The following is a 20,261-nucleotide window of genomic DNA, read 5'->3' as shown; positions in this document are numbered from 1 at the left end:
GGGGTGTTCATGAGCTGGGACCCCCACTGATAAGTCCTCTTCTGCTAAATGTGTTATTTCTACTTTAAATGAAACCTCTTCATAGGTATAAGGGATGTGGTGGATCTCATGAACATCTAAAAGGGTAATTCAAGACTAAAATGACAAGCTATATGGTAAATATTTTCCTCTAGTTGGGAAGCCTGAAACGTAGCGGATATCTTCAGCGTTAATCGCACATTTGTAGACTAATGTATGGATTTCTGGAAACTTCAGGCAAGTTTTGTTCAGCATTCACGAAGAAATAAAAAACGAGAAGCCAAATATATATTTTATAGTGCATGACTTTAATGCAGAGAGTATATTGTCTGTCCAAATAGGTTCGCTAAAACCCTGCCTGAACTGCTGATTTTTCTTATAGTAACCGTAATTGCCTTTGAGAGTCACCTCCAGTTTCATGTGATTTCACCTGTCTGATCCTTGAATTTTTTTAATCGTTTGGTAGCTTTCACCTTTAAGCAGTCATAAGCTTGTGAAAAATTCATCCACACTTGGACATTGAAACATAGAAAGGTCAAACAAAGGACTGGATTTCTCTGCCCGCAGTTCATTCGCTCTCTTTCCTCTCGGAGACTCACTTGTGTTTTCACTCTATTGAATGACTGATAAAAGACTACGACAGGGGACACCGATAAGCCAGTCAAACCACAAGTGGATTCCAAGCCCAATGTCACTTTATGCTGATAAGGAACAATCATTATTTCTGTAGACGGATCAGACGCCACAGATTCTGCAGTGATTACACCATTTTTTCCCTGTTGCCCCCTAACACAATATTATGGGGATTGTATTCACGTACCTCTGCGTAGCGGCTGGGGCATTGTTAGAACTTGAATGAGCAATATCGAGGAGACATCTCTGAAAAGCAAAGGAACCTCTGATCTCTCGTCATCACTTGTCCTGAGGATGCAAAAGAATGAAAACGTGTACAGAGTTAACGTACAAGACGCTGCGGCTAGACAGAGGAAATCCTGATGCCATATTTAGGTGCTTTCCTGGTTTCTCTATGCAGCTGTGCACAGTGTATTAAAGGGAACCTGTCACCTTGAACATGCTGTCCTATGGGCATGAGTCAGGTGATAGAGAAGGAGGAGCGGATCAGATGGAGCGGTCTCAACCATTGATTGACAGCCTTCCCTGTATGACTGTTAACACAGAAAACAATGCAAATCACTGAGTAGGATCGCCCACTGGACTCTTAAAGGAGCACTCCAGCGGAAACACAACTTTCCATCATCGCACCCTCCACCTGATTCTATTCTGCTCGCGACCTCTTTTATGTATATTGTACTCACTTCCGTGCAGTCCAGCCCTCTCTTTGCTGCGGACCAGACACCATCTTAAATTTTTAGATTTCACCCTGCCGCTATGCTATCAATCCCATGCGGCCTCCGTAAAGAATCACATGTGCAACTAGAACCAGTGCTATTTCTGCCTGCTGGTAGGACAGTGTCATTTACTTCGCTCCTTATTTTTCCTAAAGCAGCGAAGAGACCATAAGTATACAGTCAGGGACCACCTTGTAGTGAGTTCCTTCTCCAATGTTCGTCATCTGATGTCTATTTTTCAATAAAAGTAGGAAATTTAGTTTTCCTTTTATTACAACACTTCGCTGGATCCTACCTTCCTTTTTTCTATAGGGTCAGGGAGGCTGAGCGGATCTTCTTCAGTAGTCTGTCTTATGAGAAGTAACCGTGATAGGAGTCCGTCCCCCCCCCCCCCCAAGCTCGCTCCACTCATAGTACAGGTAGTCCAACGACCAAAAAGTGTGACTGTATACAAGTGTAATATCATTGGAGAGAATAATTTGAAAAAAAAAAAAAACCTCGCTATTTATGTAAGGCAAGATTGAGGATAATAGCAGAGCGTTGGTTCTTTTTAGAACTACTCCTCTCTTGGACAAATGCAAATGAATAATGTTTGCAACAGTAAGAATGATTTTCCACCCCAAGATTGCCCCTATCCATTTTATTAGGGCATCATAGAGGAAAGTCCCCAGCTCTGGACCTTCCTCTATGATCCAGTGAGGGATTCACTAAGTATCAGCGGCTCCCACTATGGTGGATTTGGCCTGTCCTTGTATTATATGAATGGTCATTCACTTGAAGGAGGGCCACGTAATACTACATCCCCCTGCAGCAGGAGAAATGTACAGCTGGTCTACACTTCCCGTGGCTGAAAAATGCTGACCGCTAGGGGGTTTAACCCCTTAGTGACCAGCCTATTTTAGGCTCTAATGACCAAGCTATTTTTTCCGTTTTTCTAAAGTCGCATTCAAAGACCTATAACTTTTTTATTTTTCCATCTTCATAGCTGTAGGAGGATTTGTTTTTTGCGAGATTAGTGTAATTTTTAATGCCACCATTTTGGGGCACATATTTTTTTGATTAACTTTTATGAACTTTTTTTTTTGGGGGGGGACCCAAATTCAGTCATTGTTTTATGCGTTTTAAATTCACGCCATTAAATATGTGGCATAAATAACAGGTTACCTTTATTCTATAGGTCGGTACGATTACGACGATACCACATATGTAGAGGTTTTTTATGTTTTACTACCTTTGCACAATAAAAAACTCTTTTGAACTAAAATTATTTGCTTTTTGCATCGTCGCTTTCTAAAAGCCTCAATTTTTTATTTTTCCGTCAATGTAGTGATATGAGGGCTTGTTTTTTGCAGGACGAGACATAGTTTGATTGGTACTGTTTTGGGGGTTCATGGGACTTATTGATTAACTTTTATTATGACTTTTGGGGGCAATGGAAAAAAATAAAAATGTTGCCACTTTTTTTTTACGGTGTTCGCCTTATCGTTTAAATAACAATCTTTACTGTTTGGGTCATTAGGGTCGCGGCGATACCATATATGTGTAGTTTTATTTATTTTTTACACTTTTACTAAATAAAACCACTTTTTACTGTAAATTTGATTTCACATTCATTACTTATTTTATTAGTCCCACTAGGGGACTTTACTATGCGATCTTTAGTTCGCTGCTATAATGCTCTGGTATACCATCAGTGTAAATCTGACAGGTAATCTATTAAGACGTGACTCTGGCATGTCCCAATAGGCATATGCCCTGGGCAGGCCCCCGATTGCATTTGCGGGCCGCCGATGGAGTAGAGAGGGAGCTCCCTCCCTCTGCAAATGATTTAAAAGCAGCGGTTGCTATTGACCGCGGCATTTAACGGGTTAAACGGAAGTAAACTTCTATCGTGGCCGTTGGAGCAGGAGCCCGGCTGTCAGACAGCCGAACCCCGGCTCCAGCCTGCACCGGACACCCATGCAGGACTTAGACTGGGCCGCCGTGAAAAGGCGACGGCCTAGCCTAAGGCCCCTTAGTGACTGGCGTGAAAAGGCGTATTGGTGGTCACTAAGGGGTTAAGAAGCCAGACCTGCACCTGCAGTACTCAGGTGATCAATAGCATTCCACAGATTTGGCCCAGGTGATTTTAATTAGGGAAGAACCTCATAAGTGTTTCTGCTCTTGCTTGTGCGCTCAGTTGGCCACAAGGAGCGCATGGTAAGGTGAGCTTAATCAATCTGTTCACATGTTGCGGTACTGTGTGGTGGTATCTGTTGCTGTGGTGCTGCACTTGTGGAAGGACGTGGCTCAGAGCCAAGGAGGTTTGGCGTGTCCTGGCAGCATGGGTGCTTTTAGTCCTCTGGGTTGCTCCCTATGCGGGAGCGGTGTTGCAGTGGCAGCGGCCGCCATGAGTAGGGACCCACTTTAAAGAGATCGCCGTGAAAGGGCAAGTGGGCTTATACAATTTGATCAAAATGTTAACAAAGAACCTCATGTTTAGGTTTATAAATATTTGTTTAGCTTCTATAGATCAAAAGTATAACAAGTGGATGCGCGGTCCATATCTAATTCTACACTGATATCAGCTGATTAATAGGCCGGCTTCATTTCTAAAAAAAACACAAGGCTGTAGTGGTTATCATCCCTCATCCTGGGAGTACGATATAGCAATACTTGTGGAACTGGGGGTACATTTTGTAATTTATGAGCAATTGAAAGTACAAATTATGAACAAATGTTGTGTAGATGAATACAATCTATTGCTCCATGCCAGCCTAGACTGGAGGAAGGCTGACTATAGGGTTTCTTTGCTGGGATAGCCAACGGGAAGTCCAAAAAAAAACAAACATTTTTTCCCACATATGTCCAATTCCAAGAACCTCCAGAAACCTCTGTAAAGATCTCTGATGATATTAGTAGCCTTCTTTATTCTCTACACTTTAAGTTAGTAAATGGTGAATAGTTATAAATCCTATTTAAGTGAATAGGAGCAGAGCTGCAGTAACCCAACACGACCACTAGAGAGGTCGGAGCCATCTGCTACCAGGACCAACCACTGCATAGATCCCGATGCCCGAAATGGCGGATCGGTGCGGGGCCCAGGCGTCAGACCCCCACCGATCATATACTAATGACCTATCCTGTGGATAGGTCATCAGTATGGAAAACTACCCCGCCTGGACAGTCCCTGCTGGGATTTTATGACCTAGCACTTTATTACGTAACAGACTTTTTTGCACAAATACACCTGTGTATTACAGGCCTCTTTCTAAAAACAAAAGGGCATTGTACTTAAACTAAGATGCAAATAAGAAATTGGCAAATAAGCTAAAGTAACAGAGTGTTAATTGAAACATCAAGCCCACGGTACTCCGGAGAGCACGATCCTGGCACCGCCAACTGTGCCACAAATTGCTATCACAGTAGTAAGCTCAATGCTTTTAGACAAAAACAGCCCCTTAGAGAGTTACAAATTCATGAGCAAGCATTTAAAGACTCTCAGATGGCGTCCTGTGTTAGATGAACAGTCCACACTGATTAAATGACTTTAAAAACAAGCAGGAATAGAAAAAATAAACACAAAAACATACAGAGAGAATACTTGAACATATACAAGTGACACAATACAGTGTTACTGGCTGAACAATATATTGAGAATGGAATGCAATTTCTAATTACTGCTAAATACATGCAAGTCAATAGATGCGTAAAGCATTCGTTCAATTACTGGGTCACTTTCATGAAATGTCAGTCGCTATATTCAGTCCTGACAGTATATAGCCATGAAAATTGTGGTAGCGGCAAAAAGACTTTACTGCGATTATAGAAAGTCATGTCACCATGACTTCAAACTACCAATTCCAAGCATGGGACATAGGGGGAGCAGTCCCTGTAGAGTAGCGGGAGTATTTGTAACCTTCATACTAGAATAAGAGTGGTGTCCCAAACTGGTCATTCTAGGAGATTATATATATATATTTTGTGCAAATGGATCAATGACATATAGATATATATCTAAATACTTGTTGTATTTAAGGTTCCTGGACAATCAATCTATTTTTGTTGGAGATCGAATATAGATTATATATTGTGAAACTAGATAGATATTCGTATCTTTCCGCTGTTGAGATCTAAGAGTTTGGATCACACCCTCTGCTCCAACATATGAAACTTTATGGGTTGAGGTTGTTTTAAGAGCGTTATTTCAAGCCTAGACTTTTATATTTCGCAGGATACGCAGTGAATGCCTCATAGATGAGCGTTCCAGCTCTAAGATCCGCAACCTGTCTCAAGAATGAGTGTCACCCGACCCCCGTCCCGCCTGTGTTGACCGCCGCATCCAGGCAAATAACGAATGGAGAGGAGTGGGAGTGCAGGAACAGGCACCGTTTAGCCATTTTTAGCACGGGTTAGTATAAAGTTTTTATTTGTAGGGCTAGCAATGTGATTTTTGAAATGCTTTTTTTCCTGATCAATGCAGGTTTCTTTTATATACACATAATCTTCGCTTTGTTCTTAACATTTTAAGGCTTATTGTATGAAAAAAAAAAAGTAGTAAATATTTGTTTTTTTTGCGTTTTAGCAAATTTTTCCTGGTAATAATATAGGGTTACCCTACAAAAGACTTATTTGTGATAGTCATTGTCTACCGTAAATTTGGATATATTAAATGTTTATTTTATGGTAATTGTGTACAGGCTAGGAGTATGATAATGACTGGTGGGGGTATTTTCTGTGTCATTTTTTTTATACTCAGGATAGATCCTTTCATTTAAAAAACAAACAAAACATTTTTAGAAAAATAACACTTACTGTGAATCTTTTTTTGGCAAAAGTTGTGTTAACTTTCTCCAGGGATTATATTCTGAGTCAATGCTGTACAGCCTCATGTGCATGGCTAAAACATGGAAGAGCTGATCTGCAAAAGAAAGTGAAACATTGCGTTAAGCATTGCCAGAGCAACGTGCCAAAATTGAAGCTGGCTGTACACCGTAGATTTTGTTGGAGAAAGCCGCCAACAAAACTAATGTCTATGCAGACGGACGCCAGTAGAAGCAACAATCCGATCAGCTAGATAGTAACTTGTCCCATCTTGCTTTGTCTTGTAGATATTTAGTGCAACGTATTGCTGAAAAACGACCCCTTCCAAAAAAAGCACATTGAATTGAACTGGACCTGATATTTATTGGCATTTCAAAAACCTGCATTTCCCAATGAGAATGCAATAATTGTACAGCCATAATTAACATGAAAACTATTGTTGAATCATTTCTGGAACTCCAGGACTTTTTTTTCCGGAAGCAATTCAAGTTATTCGTCAGACCCCCTTCCCGCCAGATTGCATTTAGATAATTTCTTATTAGAATACATGGAAACCGGGAAGTGACTAAAACAGATGCGCTAACTCCTTTTTAGCTCAGCTCTCCTCATTGGTTCAGGCTCCTGCTCTGTCCCTCCCACTGCAGCTTTGTGCCTTCTGATTGGCTGCTGTGTATAAACACAAGCCTGTGACGGGCTCAGCAGGAGGTCAGTGCACAGAGAGATGATTTCTAATACAGCAAGGACAGAATGATTATAAAGTACAGATCGCTAAATCACCAGTGAGAAGATGATGAACTTTAGGTAATGGTCAGACACTGAGATAAACGAGTCTGGAGGGTCACTTAAAAAGAGTATGTGGTCAGATTGTTTTTTGTTTTTTTTCCAAGGACAAGTTCTTAAAAATAAATTGATAACCCTATAGCAGAGACCAGAAATATTCATGTAAAATTAATATTTAAAGGGGCACTTCAGCAGCATAAACTGAATTTAGTCCTGGAAACCCCTGTTAAATTCCTACATGCAACATTTCAGCGTGTGAGCGTCTCATATGCTTGAGAAAGGTTCACACTGAGCGGAAACGTTGCATGTGGAATTAAACAGGATCACTATTTCATTTATTTGGTCGTGGTGCCCGATTCTCTATTTTTGATTGTTGTATTCATGTAAAGATAAACTACACAGCAGTCTCCAAATGCATCTAATGTTCATACATGTAATTATACTGGAGCACAGGAACAAAATAATTTTATTATGGCCAGTGTGACCTTTAAAGCAAAAATGTCTAAAAGTTCAAACGAGTCTTCTGTTCTGTATGCAGACATTGATGCCACAAGCCGTCTATAAATATCCCCAGTACTCTGAGGCGCACACATTCCTTTTATTTGGGGATCTGTGAATGAACGGAGAGGCAACGCTGCCATCTAGTGTACAACTTCAACTTTGTAAACGGAAAATAATTTGATTTGAGGCATTCTAAAAATAACTACACCTTAAATTAACTAGTGTATACGACCAATATTTCTTCTGCCTAATAAATTTACCAAAACCATTGTACCTCCAACTATGAACAATTTCGTTTTTACATCTATAATTCTTTGCGGATTAATTTACTATCTTTATAAGGATGGCAGCTCCGTTTTTCTAATACAGAGCTCCAACTCCTTTGCTGTTCTTAACACAGTCTTATTGTTAAATTATATAATTCTAGCTCCCTTCAGTGACCACCAGGGGGAGCTTAATGCAGACAGATTAATTGTGGCGTTCAATGGGAGTTGTATAAACCAATGAGCAGTTTGCTCCCTCTAGTGGTGGCTGCTGAGAACAATAATTTTATCATTTAACTCTAGGACTAAAGAAAAGTAGGGGAATTTTAAGCTCTGTAACAGAAAAACCGCTCTACCCCTATAATGATGGGTTAAGAAATTATTCAGCAAAGAACCTAAAACTACAAATAGTCCCTACTTGGACTGGCTCTTTAATGTATAAATTTTTATTTAATTATCAAGCAATATATTATACCCTTACACTTCAAATCAGTCTACATTTTAAGAGGACCATATACTGTCCAATATATAGAAAATAAGGCTGATAGACAAGAACGAAAACTAAAGGAAGAGGAAGGTTCCCCAGATCACCATCAGCCAATGTTGTATACAATACATAATCACTATTGCAGATATCTGTTCTTTTCCTTTTTTATTATATTTTTGCTGGGACCGTTTGCAGACAGCCAACATCACAGCGAATGTTGTTGACTAGAAAAAAAGGTCTACTTGTTTTTTGGAATGTTTCTGGTATTGCATTTCTGTCCCATTTAAGGTAATAGGGCTGAGTTGCAGTACCAATAAAAGCCCATGAATTAGAGTGGCGCTGTTTCAGGGGGGAAAAAAAATGTGACTTTTTTTTTTTTTTTGGGACGACCAAACTTAAAAAAACAAAACAAAAACACACATAGGATGGTTACCTAGCTTTCCCAGATTCCCGATTTTAAAACCCCATCACATACTACATCATAACCAGGCAGGTGTCTCAGAAAGCTGGGCAATAACCAATGTGGGAGCTGTAATGGTAGCCACACTGGTTCTTACCCAGTTGTTGCTAAAACTGATACAACAGTTCAGGAAGGGCTGAAGGAAATTTTAAGAACCTGACAGAAGAGAATGGGGGTGCCCATACACATTGCAAATTTTCAGGGTTTAAAACCATGTGCTACACTTGTACTAGCCATGTGGGCATAGACCACAGCACTTCATTACTCTTGGCCGCGTGGCACACTACCGCAGCACAACCGCTATGTGTATGGGCACAATCTTTTATAGATTTAAGGGGCCAAGTGCATAGTTAAAAAAAAAAAAAAATTATTACTATCTGCATGAACGCTATTGTAATGTCTGAAAGTTAATTTCTGAGAATTCCCATGGTGAGCCTCTACCCTTTACTTGATGTCACAACAGAAAAGTCTCTTTCAGCAAATGAAGAGGTTATTCTTGAGACCTGCTGCTACAATGTGACAGATCCCTTCCCCCATCCCTACTGTTAGAGAAAAGCCAATAGCAGCAATAGTCTATTGCAGATCGCCCCAACCAAAGAATTAAAGAACAGATGCAATAGGAGATAGTTTACAGATTCTTGCCCACCCCCCCCCCCCTTAAAAAAAAAAAAAAGACTAATCTTTACCTCTCAACATTGGACACTAAGAATTTTAACCCCCTAAGAACGGGGCCTTTCTTGGCCTTCAGGACGCGTAGATTTTTAGTTTCTTTATCGTTGCGTTTCAGAAGCTGTAACGTGAAAAAAAAATTGACGACATAGCCGTATGAGGGCTTGTTTTCTGCAGGACGAGTCCTACTTTAACCCCTTAATGACCACCATTACGCATATTCACGGCAGTCACTCAGGGGCCTTCGGCTAGGCTGTCACCATTTCACGGCGGCCCAGTCTAAGTCTTGCACGGGTGTCCCGTGCAGACTGGAGCCGGGGCTTGGCTGTCTGATGACAGCCGGGCTACTGCGCCAAAGGACGCGATCAAAATGTTATTAGATCGCGGCCATTTAACCCATTGAATGCCGCGGTCAATAGCGACCGCGGCATTTAAATCATATGCAAAGGGAGGGAGCGCTGTCACCCATCGGTTGGCACGCAAATGCAATCACGGGCCTCTGATGGGGTGCCATGGCAGCCGGGGGCCTGATAAAGGCCCCCAGGTCTGCCCTGGACATATGCATATTAGGACGTGTTGGAGGCACATCCTAGTAGATTGCTTGTCAGATTTACACTGAGGCGCAATAATGCTCCGGTATACCAAAGCATTATAGCAGCGATCTAAAGATCGCATAGTAAAGTCCCTTAGTGGGACTAATAAAATAAGTAATAAATGTGAAATTAAAATTACAGTAAAAAAAAAAAAAAAGAAAAACCAAACAATTTTTTTCCATAAAAAGTGGATTTAGTAAAAGTGTAAAAAATAAATAAAAGTACACATATATGGTATCGCCGCAACCGTAATGACCCAAAGTTAATATGTAATTTAAAACTGCAAAGTGAACACCATAAAAATACAACGCAAAAAACAATGGCGTAATTGCTATTTTTTTCCATTGCCCCCCAAAAAACAGTCATAATAAAAGTTAATCAATAGGTCCCATCTACCCCAAAACCGTACCAATCAAAACTACGTCTCATCCCGCAAAAAACAAGCCTCCATATCACTACATTGACTGAAAAATAAAAATAAATGACGGCTCTTTGAAAGACACGATGCAAAAACAAATAATTTTAGTTCAAATGAGTTTATTGTGCAAAGGTAGTAAAACATAAAAAACTCTACATATGTGGTATCGTCGCAATCGTACCGACCTATAGAATGTGTTATTTATGCCGCACAGTGAATGGCGTGAATTTTAAACGCATAGGACAATGGCAGAATTTCAGCGTTTTTTTCTATTCCCCCCAAAAAAGTAAATCAAAAAATTATATGTAACCTAAAATCGCGCCATTAAAAAGTACAACTAATCCCGCAAAAACAAGTCCTCATACAGCGATGTCGACGGAAGAATACAAAAAGTTATAGCTCTTTGAACGCGACTGTAGAAAAAAAAAAGCTGGTCATTAGGGCCTAAAATAGGCTGGTCACGAAGAGGTTAAAGAGGCTCTGTCACCACATTATATCTTGTACATGATGTGATCGGCGCTGTAATGTAGATGACAGCAGTGGTTTTTATTTAGAAAAACAATCATTTTTGATGGAGTTATGACCTATATTAGCTTTATGCTAATGAGTTTCTCAATGTACAACTGGACGTCTTTTACTATATGACCAAGTGGGCGTTGTACAGAGAAGTGTATGACGCTGACCAGTCACTGACCAATCAGTGTCATACACTTCTCTCCATTCATTTACACAGCAGATAGCGATATAGCTATATCACTATGTTCAGCCACATAAACACACTATAACGTTACTGCAGTGTCCGGACAATGAATATACATTACCTCCAGCCAGGACGTCATGTGTATTCAGAATCCTGACCATTTCTGTAGCGTCTCTGTGATTTACAGCCCTATTAGGCTTAAATGGCACTTTGTTAGGCACCCGGCTGCTATAGCAACCCAACAATCTTGTCAACAAAGAGGGATGGGCAGGGGGTGCCATTGGCTGACAGAAAGAGCCCTCATCCCTTTGTAAACCACTAATATGCCATGGTCAGCATTAAACCGCGACATCAAAAGGCTAAAACAACCGGGATCGGAGTTCTCTCTGAACCCGTCCATTAGAGCAATTTGTCGGCGGTGTACTAAATGTTCCGCCAATTTGCCCCAGTTAATTGCAAACAAACAAACAAAGCTTAATAATTGGCAGAAAGATCTATCCCACCAAAACATCTGCATATCAATTTCATGCTCACAGTAACATCTTAAAGCAAAAGGTGACCTTCCTGTACAAGCAAGTCTAAAAATATGACATCTCTGTGGAATTCTTCGATATGACTTTACACCACATCGTCTCATAACCTAAACTATTCCCCCTTGTACAAGAGATTAACATGCAGAGTATATTTTTAGATCTTTCTATCCACCATCATCTCTCAGAAAATATTTTAAAGGGGTTTTAGTTTCAGCAAATGTTATTCTTTGTATTAGGAGATTATACAATTTTCCAATATTCTTTCTGGTTTTCTGTAGTCAGTAGGAAACTTAATTATTTACTTCTAAGATAAAAATCTGTCCCGTCATGCGCTAAAACCGGTGCATGGCTCAGTACAAAACAGCTTTAATAGCCCTGGTTTCTGTCAAATTGACGGTATAAGTACTGACTTTACACAGTGCAATGACAAACTGAGCTCTGCTACATCTGTACAAGTATGTGGAAAACACGGAATGTTGGCCTATTATTTGAACAATCACAAAGTTACTATCACAGTCTTTGTTTAAAAACTTAGAAAATCACCATGAATCTGCACAAATATTCCTGGTCGTCATTCCCGAGGAAAGGAGCCGTTAAATTCAGTGGGCAGAACCATCGTTCACCTTGTCACATTGTTTCTGAAGCGGACATAGGCAGCTCTATCAATCATTCCTCATTTACATTTCCCAAGTCCTCATAGCTCAATCTACTAAAACAGTACTTGACCTATTTGTTCCGACCGTTTTCCCCGATGCTTTTCGCTGTAAACGCTCACCTGGGACACTGCCTTCCATTTAATGCAATATCTAATCGACAAAGTTAACACTTCTTACAAGACGATTATAGAGTGCTGTGCTTAATCACAGTAAAGACACCTCATTACCGCTGCTGCGAAACGTACGGAGGAGGAGGGTCTTGTTGGAAGTCTTTTTAATTGACTGAAAATAGACTGAGCAAGCAACACTAAGACGTGTAGGTCACCAGTGCGTTTTATTTCAAGGGCGTCATCGGCAGCAATGGTCGAACAATTTTACCCAACAGCCGAGGCGACCGTAATAAGAAATTTGGAAAATGACCAGTGTTTATTCTGAATAACAAAGATGGATATATCGTATGCAGGTGCATAGCTATAAAAAGGTGGGAAGGCAGCACCTTAGACCTGGTGCCTGAGGGGCCCAATGGCCACTTCGTTTTATAAATGGCACATAGTAGTCGGACGGCCCGGTTACAGATTTTGCATTGGGGTCTAGGAGCTACATGTTAGCGTCAACGCACACAAAACGTATTACGTGCGGTTTTGCAAGCGCGTATTTGAGTGCGGCAAATCCGCAGCGTAATACAGTACCAGCCGTGTCAATGATTCCAGGAAGTCTCATGTACGCGCTGCAGGATTTTTCTGCACGTAAATTGATCTGCAGCGCAAATTTTAAAATCCGCAGCATGTCAATTTTTCTTGCGTTTCCGCTTGTGAATCGTATCTGCCTAGTGCTGAGGAAAATCGCAGCAAAACCCGCAACATGAAAACGCACCTGTTTACGCAGCAAAACAAAGACTGCACCGAAAGACGTGCGATTTGGTGCGCTTTTTACCTGCGCATTGCTGCGGTTTCGGTGCGTATTTTCTGCAGCAAAATATGCAACGTGTGCACGCAGCCTTAGGGTATATTCACACGCTAGCTGTCATTTACGTCTGAAATGACAGCCTGTTTTCAGAAGAAAACAGCTGCGTCGTTTCAGCCATAAATGCTCCTCGTAATATACGAGGCGTCTGTGACGCTCATATATCTTGAGCTGCTCTTCATTGAGTTCAATGAAGAACGGCTCAAATTACGTGGCAAAGAAGTATCCTGCACTTCTTTGCCGAGGCAGTCAATTTACGCGTCGTCGTTTGACAGCTGTCAAACGACGACGCGTAAATTACAGGTCGTCTGCACAATACGTCGGCAAACCCATTCAAATGAATGGGCAGATGTTTGCCGACGTATTGTAGCCGTATTTTCAGGCGTAAAACGAGGCATAATACGCCTCGTTTACGCCTGAAAATAGGTCGTGTGAACCCAGCCTTAGGCCTCTGATCATATGTGCTTTGACAGTAACATTTTCCACCCTCCATGTTGTTGACACTGCAGCTTAAAATGGAAATCCCGAGAAAATCACGATCTCCTATATAAATATGACAGAATTTTTTCAGGGCCTGTGCATGCTAAACATCAGACGCTTACAAAATAAAAATAAAATCTGTTTAACAGGAAAACCGGCCTACGACAATGGGTAGACTTCATCCAAATACATTATTTGCGCATTGTTTGCCCGTGTTAAACAGCTCCTCATGAGATTTGGACACCCTATACTACAGTACAGGCCAATGATCCGGTGAACGAGTGTTCCTACGAATTCTTGTTCTCGATTACGACCCGTAATCGGGAACGAGCCGTGGACGAATCTTTTATGTGGCCATAAAAATGGTCGCTTGTCGCAGCACATCTCTGTAAAAAGAGGATGTTCTACTAACAAGATGTAAAATGTATGTGGACGAATGATCGTGTTTATGTTTGATCATCCCCATACCGAAACATGCGCCGATCGACATGTAAAAGGACCTTAACAGCCATGTTAAAAATAGTGGAAAATAAAAAACAGATTTGCACTAGTAGGATAAAAAGCTAAAGACCATTATGTTTTTAGAAAAAAATCTATGTATAAACCCTCTACAACTCCCCAGTCTCTAGTTGTCTGTAAAAAAAAAAAAAAAAAAAAAAAAAAAGGATCCCCGAGACTGGGGGAAAAAAACAGAAGTTAGTAATATTTTATTCGATCGATCAGATGACCTTTATGACTGTGGTGGGAAAGAAGTACACAATGAGTAGGGACACGCCAGGGTAACATGGCACAAGTTTTGATAGTTTTACATCATCTCTGGTGAACAATGAAAAAATAAATGGAATAAATGGTAAGAGTGGTCTAGTTAATCATATAGAACTCAAGCATACTTAAGCAGGATCTTTTGCCAGCAGCACCAGCTCCTCCCAAGCACAGATTGTCTCCACGGTGGACAAGTTCCAGTTCTAGATTTGTTCTGCAATTAGAAAAAGGTATGATAAATGTAATAACTCATACATCACATACAGCAAGAGGAGGGGGCAGAGAGAGTGGAGCAACACATGACTGCAGGATCAGACTACACACAAGGCTTGCTTGTAGTCTGTAACCATGGAGACAGTTTTGTATAAGACCTATAACACACAAAGCTGTATGAGATTCCAAAATCAAGACTATATGAAAATTTGCTCTATTTTTTTAATTTAATTTTCGAGGCATTCTAGCAATAAAAGTAAAATAAAAAATGGTTGTATAAGTGTACACATCCTTTAAAATTCTGCTGGTTGTTTAAAAGGTGAGCCGGACAGTGTAACCTCCCCTAAAACCACCCCTACTTGTTACCGTCTTCCTACTTTATATTGGTCATTGTACCGTCTGGACTCTATGTGACCATTTATCCGATGAGCGCACCATTCAATATTGATCTTATTGCTTACTCCTGGGCATCAAGCTACTTCACAATGCATAGACACAAAGAAAGCAGTTGCCCTGCATGGAGCACGGCTGTAATATGTGCTGGCCACAACAGGGGGTGTCACGAAAAATTCTGAATGGCAAATTAGATTTGTTCTGCAGCGATATAGTCTTTGATGCAACACCATCGTACTGGGCATGTATACACATATTGGGTCACCCAACTATGGCTGCTGATCTGCTGGTCACATGTAGCTAACTGCCAGCTGCCGAGTGGCGAGGGAGTCCTGCGGAGGTCTATAAAGAGGGGTTGTTCAGCATCAGAAAACAGTGTTTGCGGTTTTCCAGAAACAGCGCCACTCGTCAGTGGGCTGTGTCTGATATTGCAGCTTAGCGTTACGGATTTGAACGAGACCGTTACAATGGCACAGTTACATAGACAAGAGTGGCGAATAAATAAAGTAAGCCAATTTTTTTAATCCCAGATTACCCCTTTAAGGAATGAAATAGAAGCTGGTCCTTACATGAAGGGGATTTTCCCACCAGAGACATCTACGACATGTTCACAAGTTATGCCATAAAGATCTCATAGGTGGGAGGTCCCACCTCTAGGAGGCAGCAGTGACCACATCTCTATTCAATATTTGCATGGAATGTGGTGGCCAGCTCACCTAACTGAATAACTTTTTGCATTTCCTTGAAAATTGGCTAACATACTATAATATATATCTGCAATATCTAGCACAATATTGTTATCGTCAGACAAATACTGACATTGCCGAACCCTACTCAACCTTCTTGCGATTAGTGATTTATTTTAATCTTAATTTAAAAAAAATAAAAAATCTTACTCCAAAATCATCTTCAACCAATGACTTTTTGGAGCCGCCATGCCATACCGATGTTACTAGAACGCAGAATGATGACTACGAAGCACACAAATGTAGTGTGATTCATCAAGAGACTCCCAGTGACATCATTTAACTGTTTAAGCAACAAAAGAGATTTTAGAAACTGAGAATTAATGCAGGCAATGGTTTTGGAAACCTTATGTCAGCAACAATATTTCTCAAGCTCCTCAATGGTAATTATTATTATTTTTTTGACATCTATCAAATAAGATGATGACTGTGTATTAACATCACTAAGTTTTTGCTTCTTATGCCACCGATTTTCGAAGGAATGTTTTAATCCGCTCTGCTCTTCAGAAAAAAAGCAATTTAAAATTGATAATGCTCTTGCTCAGAGCTGCATCTGGTTTCTGCTGATAAGGGCATCTGTCTGCTTGGAATTTTCCGCTCCTCAGGCGGTTTGCACTTCTACGTCTACCGATGGGGGAACAAGGGCTAAGATTTTTGGTTTTTTGTTTGTTTCTTTTTTTGCACATGGGCAGAATACTGTATTTCCTGCTATTTAGCAATTTCCTCACAAACCAGAAAAGAGAAAAGTGCTTTTAGAAAAATTCTAATCGAATATATATATATATATACATACACACACACACACACACACACACATGTAAGAAGTCAACGAAAGGAAAGTAAACTTGTTAAAAATCTATGTTCTTAACTACAATGCAAGGACGTGCCCAGGTTACACAGAGGAACAGTGTAGACACCAGAAATGTATCACGGACATTACTCAAACAGTGGAAAACTAGGTCTTTTGATGTTGGGCAAAGGGTAAAAAATGTCCTCATCCCATCCAGGAACTAATCTATTGATACAATGTGTTCACATGTTGCTTTATGAGGGCATAGAGGCTAGAAAACGCAGTAGTACAAATCCCTACCCTGTTACTCCATTATTAAGTTTAAAAAATAAATAAAAACTCAGGTAGAGAATGCCTGTAAAAGGGCCACTGAAGATACTCCGCATCCCCCCTCCCATCCGCAAACGCAACGCAGTGTAATGTAGTGATGCCGATTGACTTACCTGGTGATGTTTTTCACAGGTTGCCGCATTGTTCCGGGTTGCCCTGGGGTTACATAATCTGTACTCAGACAACCCAAATCCTGAAGCGTCAACTGTAGAAACCAGTAGTCAGTCTCCCAACAAGTCTATGAGACTCACATAGAGGCCCTCAGATGTGCATTGAGAGCCTGACTTCCAGTGCCTATAGATGCTGTAGGATACAGGGAGTCCAAATGAAAATCACTTGACCCCACAGCGGCCCGGGACGTGGCATCTACCCTTGAACTGCAATACTATAGGCTGAGTTCATATTTCGCCGCAAATCTGTGGTTAAATCTGCGGATGTTACATGCGGATTTCACCCTTTGCATTTCAAAGAGTAAATTTAGCTGCCAAACACGATGCAACATAATAGGCAGGTTACAGATTAGAATATACGCAGCATGCCTTTAAATCTGCAGCTGAAAAAAATCTCCTACATGTTAAAGGGGTCATGAAAACCCAATCCACATTTATTGTACTTTTTATCGGAATCCACCCCTTAAATGGCTGCTTACATGTAGGAATAGATTGCATTCAGCTGTTCAGATTTCTGACGATAAACGATATAGCACATCCAATAGAGCTCATTTAGCGCCATTAACATGGGGAAATCATTGTACTGTATGGAGAGGGACGAGATCGTTGGCCCCCTTAGTTTTGCATCATTGTCGGACGCACATCCCCAGTTTACACCTTGAAGATGCAAACTGCTAACAAATGAGCTCGATTTTGTTGCCTGATTGCTGGGACCATTTTGCACTGGCCGATGATCAAGAATGAGCATTCCACTCTCTGGATCAGCGGCCCATTTAAAAGAGCTTTAAGGGTCAGTTACATGTGAAGGGGGTTTAAAAAGCTCATGGAATTAAAAACCAGTAACATCTTCTATTCTTTCAGGCTAGGTCACACTGCCAGACAAGTTATGGAATATGTACTGGAAGCAAAATGCTGCACCAGAAAAAACATAATAGCAAAAGTGATGAGGTATGCTGCACATCATTCACTCAAAACTGTGCCCTAAAATCTTATTTCACAACTAGGTAACAATCAACATGTGAAACGTACCCTTGCAATTTTATTAGGCGGAGGGGGCTGGGATAGAACATTAAAAGCTACTTTATTCACATACACTGACACGTCTAGTTCAGTTGGGATCACAAATCACACACATTTTAATTATCAATACTTGGCGAGATGCAGGGCCGGATAATAATGAGGGCAATCTGGGCACGTGCCCAGGGCCCGAGGCTGAAAGGGGGCCCAGTTCGTTAAAATCCAATTGATTACGAATGCGCTGGCGAGACGGGAACCATGAGGAGGTCAACACGCTGACTGCGCCGTTACCCCCGGATGACACTGCCTGGTTACTGACCAATGCTATGTCACTGGAGGACGGCGTGGGAACGGGGACAGGTGAGAATGCGTTAAAACATTTTTTCTCTGTGGGCAGCGTTGGGGAAGTTATCTACACTGGGAAATACTTACAGGGGGCAGTGTGAGTGGGCACCATCTACAGGGGGCAGTGTGAGTGGGCGCCATCTACAGGGGGCAGTGTGAGTGGGCGCCATCTACAGGGGGCAGTGTGACTGGCGCCATCTACAAGGAGCAGTGTGACTGGCGCCATCTACAAGGCGCATTGAGTGTGTGTGGTGTTTTACTTTACAGTGTTTGACACAATTTAATTAATGGGGACACAGTGTGGTACTATTGTATTCAGGGGCGGAGTGTGTGATACGGTTATATTCAGGGGCACAATGTATGGTACGATTATATTCAGGGGCACAGTGTATGGTACTATTATATTCAGGGGCACAGTGTATGGTACTATTATATTCAGGAGCACAGTGTATGGTATGATTATATTCTGGGGCACAGTGTATGGTACTCCCAGCATATCCTAACCATTGTTCTGGCTATACTGGGAGCTGTCGTTTTACATCGTACAAACGTCTATAAGAGAGGTTAAATTAAATTTGCAAATGATCTCTGTACGGAGCTGTATTTGTGCTGGTGTTGTATATATGTACCGAGCTTGATTCTGGTGTTGTAATTATATACGGATCTTTGTTCTGGGGCTGAATATATGTACTGAGCTTGGTTCTGGTGCTGTATATATGTACGGAGCTTTGTTCTTGTGCTGTATATATGTACTGAGCTTTGTTCTGGTGCTGTATATATGTACCTTAAAGGTAAAAGTAGATGTTAAATCTACTTTTACGTTGAGAAGGTAAATATATACAGTAAAAACTAAACCCAAAAAACCATGGAGGAATCTCAGTTTCTTCCAATTCAACCATTATATGGTGCTTTAAATGATGCCAATAAAAACTACAACACCTCAGGCAAAAAATAATACTTCACACACCACTCCATTGACTTAAAAATAAAAAAAAGTTATGGCTCTAGGACGGCGCGAGTGGAAAATGAAAAATGTCTTGGACTTTAAGGTGTTAAACAACAGAGACTGGTTCTTTAAGGTTATATTCATGCACGGCAGGTTTTTTTCCCCCCGGAAACCACAAACAATTTATAGCTCCTGACCTCTTTAGGGGCTCAAGTATTCTGCTTTTTCTCTTCTGTATGGCTCATTCTGCTTTTACAGCAAATTCAAAACCGTGCCAGATCTGTGGCCCCCTAAACAGAATTTTTTTTAGGGGGCTGTCACTCACACAAGGATGTTTTTGTTTTTTTATTGACTCAACAATGGATGTGTATCTAACTGCAGTCACTAAAGTTGTATAGTATTCAGACCCCCATCCGGCTTTATACCAGTATGTATGGGTTGGATGCGGGAGCAATTTTGCCATTCACAAGCCTTCATTACAGGCAATTTACATTCTGCCCCTTGCATTTAGGAACATTTGATAACATTTTAAAGCACAGAGAAGTGCTAAGTAATAATAGTATCAGGCTTCTAAGAGCAACAGTGAATGTGAGACTCACCGAGCAACAGAGTACATAAAAAGAAAATCATTGTCAGGGGAGCCGAGCGTCTTGCTGTAGTCCGTATACTTCTTTTGTGTAGCGCTTTTGATGTCTTTCATCACCGCCTCCATTTCTTTGCTTAAATTGGTTTCGGACTAAAAGCAAAGAACATTGTGTAAGGTTACAAGTCACTAAAATCAGTGGAGAGCAATCATTTGCCAGCAGCACTATTGAAATCAAGAGAATTAAAACTGAAAAAAAAAAAAGCGGACCTGTCACCGTGAGTTCATATGTT

The 20,261-nt window shown here is 40.9% G+C and overlaps 1 protein-coding gene across 2 annotated transcripts in view; it reads right to left on the bottom strand.

Annotated features, from left to right (window-relative positions):
- The window catches only part of UBR3 (ubiquitin protein ligase E3 component n-recognin 3), a 136,750-nt gene that overhangs the window by 17,571 nt on the left and 98,918 nt on the right, over nt 1-20,261 (bottom strand). For both annotated transcript variants that reach the window (XM_075829428.1, XM_075829429.1), the window contains exons 29-32: nt 19,985-20,121; nt 14,564-14,649; nt 6,162-6,267; nt 839-939 (exon numbers count right to left, since the gene is read on the bottom strand). In XM_075829428.1, the coding sequence (XP_075685543.1) occupies nt 839-939; nt 6,162-6,267; nt 14,564-14,649; nt 19,985-20,121 (430 nt within the window). The remainder of the gene's footprint in view (nt 1-838; nt 940-6,161; nt 6,268-14,563; nt 14,650-19,984; nt 20,122-20,261) is intronic.

The sequence above is a fragment of the Rhinoderma darwinii genome, chromosome 6 (genome assembly GCF_050947455.1).
Source record: "Rhinoderma darwinii isolate aRhiDar2 chromosome 6, aRhiDar2.hap1, whole genome shotgun sequence".
In the NCBI taxonomy this organism is placed as follows: domain Eukaryota; kingdom Metazoa; phylum Chordata; class Amphibia; order Anura; family Rhinodermatidae; genus Rhinoderma; species Rhinoderma darwinii.
The sequence above is the reverse complement of the archived record's forward strand: the minus strand, read 5'-3'. Positions and strand labels throughout refer to the sequence as shown.